This window comes from Camelus ferus, chromosome X (assembly GCF_009834535.1).
Source record: "Camelus ferus isolate YT-003-E chromosome X, BCGSAC_Cfer_1.0, whole genome shotgun sequence".
In the NCBI taxonomy this organism is placed as follows: domain Eukaryota; kingdom Metazoa; phylum Chordata; class Mammalia; order Artiodactyla; family Camelidae; genus Camelus; species Camelus ferus.
In genome coordinates, this window is record NC_045732.1 from 36,978,192 (window position 1) to 36,985,536 (window position 7,345).

General features: G+C 39.7%; 1 protein-coding gene across 1 annotated transcript in view; it reads right to left on the reverse strand.

The window, feature by feature from the left end:
- The window catches only part of RPGR (retinitis pigmentosa GTPase regulator), a 28,912-nt gene that overhangs the window by 10,112 nt on the left and 11,455 nt on the right, over positions 1-7,345 (reverse strand). Inside the window, exon 8 of the mRNA XM_032474654.1 lies at positions 1,193-1,356. Coding sequence (XP_032330545.1) covers positions 1,193-1,356 — 164 coding nt within the window. The remainder of the gene's footprint in view (positions 1-1,192; positions 1,357-7,345) is intronic.

Genomic DNA, 7,345 nt, shown 5'->3' on the forward strand with positions numbered 1-7,345 from the left:
TAATTGTTGTATGAATTAGCTCAACATTTTATAATCAAATTGGAGTTTAATGAGTTCTATGCTAATTTAGGGACCACCCTAACTGGAACGTATAAATGTTCCTTATAAAACAGAATGTTTCTCTCCCTCTGAAAGAAAACAGTAACTGCTAAGACATGTTTTTTTCTCAGTGAGAGAAAGGAGTCTTGGAAAAAGAAGGAATCAAGGAAGAGAATGAGCTCTGTAGCACAATACCATTTCATAAATTAAAAATACATAGACACATAACAACAATACATGTTTTACAAGTACACATTCAAATAAAAGGACAAGCATGTGTCAATGGTTTCTACGTTAGGGAAAAGGGGAATGGGGCTCAAAGGGAGTCAATTTAAATAAAGAGAGAAGAGCCTCACACAGACCAGTGATGATGATGTTTCATCAATGAGAAGGCATGATTAACTCAGTGCTCTTTGCAAGAGGTCCAAAAAATGAAAATGAAGATGAATCAATGCAGTATCATTCAGGTTGGGTTTCTGAATTCCATACCTCCAAATGAATCTGGACTAGTGCTAGCAAATGAAGGATTTCAAACCTACCGTCTCCTAGGAGGGTCACTCTTAGGCAAAACTGCCAAATGGAAGAGATGTTCTTGGCATCCCTAGCTCCACTTTCAGGATGACTTTCTCTTCCTCAGGGATGCCTCCTCCCATTCCTCCTATAAATACTTTCTTCTAGAACACATCTGTGCAAAACTGATCACAACCTCAAACACTGCTATGAGCAACTTTCATTTGTCCATATGCATGTAAATATACACACGTATGCCTGCAAACACACCTCATTTCTGCCATCAGTACAGGGCTGCTAACATTGTAATTTTATCATTTCAAGCACCCACTGCTGATCTTCTTAGTTTATTTCTTAACAGTGTACTATACTGGCCCATAACAACTGACTTCCACTCGTGTGAGGAACAGAATGCTACCAACAAGTGTGGAAAGAATGCTAGAAAAAAAGGGGTGTCTGATCCATAAATTCATCAAAACTTTTCCTCTAGCACATGGACAAGGTTATTCATATCAGTATTTCTGTTTTCCAAGGAAGTTGGAATCTGCCCTCTGCAGAAACCAGGGGACCCATATGCTTTCTCTTAGGCAGGATCTCAGGATTTAAGCATGTATCTTCATATCTTTTCAATGGCTGTCAATACCTTTTTGACTGAGATGTCAGTGGTTTTACTATGGTCATCTGCAGGAGCACTCTTATTGCCACCTGGAGCTTTCTTTCTGCCTTCTAGATATTCCTCAATATCCTTATTCACATCTTCTAGTTCTTCATCTTCTGAAAATTCATGATCCTGTGACAAATTTGATAATCAGGGAAGAGTTAAAATATTCTTTTTTTAAAAAAAAACCCAAAGATTTGATATTGCTGTCACAAATAATTTATAGCATCTCAAAGAACACATAGACTATGAATTCAAATATTAAAGTCAAGAACTAAAATACTGCATAATCCATGCTGCATGTCATTACTACCTCACCAAGGATTTCATGCATGTTGCTCTATTTCAACATTTTCAATGACTAGGGTTCCCAAAGTTCTTTTAGCACCTATTGTAAGGTTAAAATGAAAAAGAAAAATGCTTTCTGGGCTGTCTCATAAGGATGCTTTTAAATCTTAGAGAAGTTAAAAAGCTTTCTACCTACTGTAGCATTATAACATAATCATATCTATATGTTATGTTCATTTTCCAAAACATAGTGATTTAAAATCACTTCAGAAGTATAATTCACCAATATTCACAAGAGAGAGGTAACTATAATTACTTACATTCTGGGAAAAAGATAAAGCAGTTTAAGTAGGCAGTTTAAGTGGTTTGCTCTTGGTTATTTAAAGCAGATGGAAAACCAAACAGAGGCAGAATTTAGTCCATCTGGCTCCTGTCCAGCTAATCCAAACTATGGAACAGCTTGTCTATAAATTTGATAGACAGGTAAATCATGTAATGCATATTAATTACCAATGCTTATTAGGCAAAAATATTAGTTTTATTCTTTATTCTACACTGAGGGTTTTTTTTTCCTGCCATTTCATGTTTTGGGTGGAATAATGATTATTTTTTGTCAGACTAGACTCCTTATTGGGTATTTTTTCCTATACTTTTCATTTATACATTTCACTAAAGGCATAACGACCCCTAAAATAGATGACACAGTAAGTAATCTGTGCCATTCACTCCGCTGAAGAAAGTTTTTATAAAGTTCACCTTGGCCATACTTGCCTGAGACCATATATGCCCTGTATGTCCCTTCAACACTGTAAGTAGCTTCTCATGGTCAGCTTCCTACTGGCCATTGGGCTAAGGATAAGGCTGACACCCAACAGAATCTTTTCTGGGTGGTCTGAAAAGAACGCCTCTAATAATTAACTCACCTTTTTTTTTTTCTGGCAAAAATGCAAAATATGAGAGTTCAGGCTAGGGAGAGAATGTATTTATATTTCACACCTTGTAAGAGATATAAGTGGCATCCTCAGGCCAGTAGCACTAAGGGTATGGCCTAATAGCATTCCACTGAGGACAAGCAATCCAGAAGTGAAGCCTTGAGATTTAAAAAAGAATTTCAGAAGTTACTCTGGGAGGGCTTAACTTAGGTTCAAGGTCTTGAGGCAGTGCACTTGGGAGGGGAACGCAGGAGAGGGGAACAGAGTACTGGGGTAGGGAGGTATATTAAAGGATGTGCTACACGTTTAGGTTGGGTAGGGTTAACAACAAGGTAGCTACCATTTACCAAGAACATCTAAAGCTTTTTCTTTTCTTCTGCATGATTTCCTCTCTAAGTGACTTATATATTATGGCTAGCCAGATGCACATTACGGGTAGCTAAAATGATCGGAGATCACTTTACTTTGGAAGGGAATGGGAAGCAAGATTACTAGATTTAAGACTTAGGCCTGATAAACAGATGTATTCATAAATGTGCATAAATGATGGCCAACTAGAAAGAACAGAGCTCCTGAGACAGAGAATTTCAGATTGCCCATTTATCCCCCAGAGGGTGGGTCAGTGAAGTGTTTTCTATCAAAGTCATTACCTGGAGAGTTTGGCTAATCTAGGACCTGGGTCAACTCCAATTGTGCTAGTTTACTAAGGTATTAATGTAACCATAGGATATCATGCTATTATAAAAAGAAACATGGAGTTTTACCTTATTTTAGAAATATGCAAAACACTCATCTCTTTTATAATGAACTACAGTTTTACTCATTAACCTTATATAAATGTATAACAATGAACCTTTGGAACTCTATCATTTTCTAAGTTTGAGGATACTCTTGGAAAATGGCACTTACAGTAGAAATCACATCATCAATTGTAGCACTTGGCACTAAATTAAACACACTTAAAATTAATCTATATACATCTGGACAACTACTTTAAGTCACATATAGTACTTACCTTCAAACTGAAACAATTTAGGAGAGATTGGCAGAATACTGTCATTTTATAAAAAGAAAGGTTAAAGTTTAAATATATTCTTGTCACCAGAACCACGTAAGATGTAAAGGGTAGTCTGGACTGGTCAGCGGAAATTCATCTTGTGTTGGGACCACAGTGAAGATGTGAATGGGCCTGGCTCCCATAAAAGGACCCTTGTTTCATTGGTCAGACACAGCACAGGGAGCTGCAGTCTTTGGTCAGGCCCAGGGCAATACTTTTTACATTTCTTATGGGAAATAGCAAGAAACCTAAAGTTCTTCATGAGGTTTCAGTTTGCTTAAGAATATGACTACAATGCATGCTTTAAAAACTAGAGATTGCTGTCAGAAGTTGGCCTAGCGGTCACCCTTGGGGGGAGGTGGGAAATGACTAGAAGGGAGTCGAAGTGGAGCTTCTGGGGGGCTGACGCTGTGCTTTTCCTAGGTCTGGATGTTGACTATATGGGTGTGTTCAGTCTGTGGAGAATACACTGAGCTATACATGTATGAGATCTATATTTGCCTGTGTATTAACTTCAAAAGCACATCTAAGTTAAAAAAGGACAATAAAGCATAAAATTTTGTGCTACAATTCTGGATTCATGGCATGCCTCAATGTCATACAGGATAGAAATGTTTTCCAAATAGGTTAATGGAGCATAAAACTTTATATCTAAGTTATGTCAGGTAGGAAAGTGTATATTCTAAAATCTCAGTTTCAAGGTTTTTTTTTTTTTAGGACAAGAAGAGCTGACATGTAAGCTCATGTTTTAGCTACTCTAGAAATCACTGAGGCAGCAGGAGAGAGTAGGAAGGGCATTAAACACAAAGACCTGAACACTATTTTCTAAGCCTTGCTCCACTACTCTTGGCCTGAGCAAGGCACCTACTTAATGTGCTTTACAGTCTATCTGTAAACTGGAAAAATGACATTAGCAACACCTACCTGGAAGGGTTTGTATCAACATGAAAAACATTGTTTACAGAGAAAGTAACATGAGCAAATAATAAGTATTTGTATATAAATAGAAGTGATTTTATAAAGGCCACTCTAAAAAGTAAGGTAGAATCCCTAGTGTGCATTGAGGCTGTCAAAAAAAACAAGCTTGGACACTTTTTGCCGTAATGTCCCAGATCTTATCACTAGAAAATAGTTCATACTTCTTTGCTCTACCCTCTTATACACATCCCGTATTCTCTGCCAGAGGCCGGCAGCCAGCGGAAGAGAGGAAAGAAGGCAGATGCCTGTTAGGAGCAGGCCCTGGATGGCAGGGAAGTGGGGGGCGGTGCTCAGCTGGGCTGCAGGCCAGTGTTGCCACAGGACACGATGCTCCCAGACCCTCAGATTTTCCAAAAGAAGTCCAAGAAACTTTTTTTAAATGTAAAGTCTCCTAATATTTCAATGTTGACAACTGATTCAAATGTTTAAAAACAAAGAAAGTTAAGTCTGCAGGCCAGACTGCACCCAGGGGCTACCAGTTGTGACTTCCTAATTCTTTGCTTCTAAAGACATTATCATCTGTAAACTTCCCCTTCTTTCTATGTGCCAATCCCTTACTTCATTCCTAATCCTATATTTCCACCATGAAATATATTACAGCTTGACTCTGGTAAGTGGCCTGCAAAAATGAACGTCGTGCTCAGGGTACAGATCACCTTGCTGGTATACAGTTTTATTCTCATTTTCAGTTTTACTCTATTATTTTCCCCTTCTTTTTCCTTAGAATATTTTACCTTAAACGATCCATGATTATGCTCAATGTATGAATTATTTTTTAACTATTTGATAAAAACATTAGGATTCAGTGGGAAATCTATGGTCCTGTGAAAGCACTAATATCTAAATTTTAGGCTAACCATGTGAGTGTGATTAGCCTTTTCATCATGGTTCAAATGTTGAGGGACAATATTTGACCCGTGTATGGTGTATAATGGTAGGTTCACTCTACTCCACATTTCAGGGCTATCATTATTGCAATTCATTTCATTCCCATGGATCTATTTCCATAAGCTAATTTTTTGGGAGGTTGCTATGTTGTATTTAAATAAAAGTGAGGTTCACAGGACTAAACTCCTGCACATCAGTCAGTGACTTGGAGATTCATGAGGGCAGCACTATCCTGACTTGATGTGATCAGAGAGGGTGATTAAGAGTGATATAGGTTAGCATTTGCTGAGCACCCCTAATATGTTCCAGGTGTTAACTAATTTAATTATTATAAGACCTCCCCTCCTTTTAAAAGAAGGAAATAAGACTCAGAAAGGTTAAAAAAAAGTTTCCAGGTGGCCACTCAGCTAATCAGTGAAAGGCCGGGACGGGGACTCAGGCCTACCGCACCACAGAGCTGTGCTCTTCCCCAGCTCTGCCTATGTAAGTTGAAGACCATAATAGCTGCCCTCAGAGTTGTTCTTCCACCACCTCACTGATATTTAAAGCATTGCAGACTCTTCTTTTTTTGCTGATAAACTCACTTCAGCAACAACCTATTCTTATGTATTATTGTATATAATAACAGCAAAAAAACCAATTTAGATGTTTTTCCCCCAGAGCAGCAAAATCTCTGGAATATAAATCTCCCTTCCTATACTGAGAAATATGCCAGTAGCGCTTTTTGATATTTATTTCTCAAAAGCTACTTCTCATTCTGTTTCTCTGCAAAGCAGACTTCCTGGCGCTCACTCTTTGACGGCAATGTGAGCTCTGCCCTGGGCCTCCCCCAGGCCCTCTGTGCAGCCCTCCACTGCTCCTTCTTCTGTGGCTTTGGGGGTCCCTCTGTCTCCTAGAAAGTGTTCCTACCCTCCCTCCTCCTCAGACTTCCCTTTTTCAACCTCCTCTTACCTACTGATGTTTCCCTGAATTCTCTCTTCAGTTCTCTTCTCTCTTCACACTATGAATGCTGGCTCTCATTCATCCATAATTTTAACTACGTTGATAAGCTGGTGATACTCAGCTATCTTCCCTGAGCTCCAGACCCAGACGTGTATCTGCCTGCTGAACATCTCCGGGATCAACAAGCCCCAAGCAGTCTCCCAAACCTGCCCTGCTCTGTTCTCAGCCTTTGTGAACGGCACTCTTTCTACCCAATCCTCCAGGCCAGAAACAAGAATAGCTTGACCTTTTTCCTCCCTCTAAGCTCCATCTCTTTACTAAGCCCTCCAATTCTACCCCTAAATCTCTCTTGAGAATACGTACCCCCAACTCTCCATCCCACTGTCCTAGTCTAGCTCCTCTGCAGTCTCTGCCTGGTCTACTATAACTGCCTTCCAACTGGTGCCTCCGACTCTGGTCCTGTTCCCTTCCAGTCCACCCTCCATATTGCTGCTGGAATGACGCTACAAAAGCCCAAGTGTGATCATCTTACTCTTGCAGTTTAACAACATTTACAAACACTGAAGGTCCTGTGCCTCTCTATCCAGGCCAAGGGATACTCTAGGCTATAGTCACACTGAAACCCTCTCCTGGCTCCCGTCAGCCTGGCTCCCGTCACCCTGCCCGCTCCTTGCCTGGTTAGGTTTTACTTTTCACGACTCAGTTCACATTTCACCATCACTTTGTGGGAGCCCTTTCCTAGCCTTTCTCACTGGCAGCTGAAGTACCATCCTGAAGCACTTTACTGTACTGGTAAATTTTCTGGTCAGTCTGTAGAAATAGCCAAGAATTCCCTGAGATCAGGAGCCATATCTCACTCTCTGCATTCCCAAGGTGCAAAACTATTTTTTTCTTATTAAGGGATTTAATGGAGGAAAGCCATAATAGATTTGTTTTCAAATTGTATTTTTATCTTTGGGCAGTCTTGGCTAAGAACATGGGGGTATCGGGAAACAAAAGGGCATTGCTAAGCAACAGTTAAGGCAGAGTCACAGGAACTCTTTTTACCTGGTA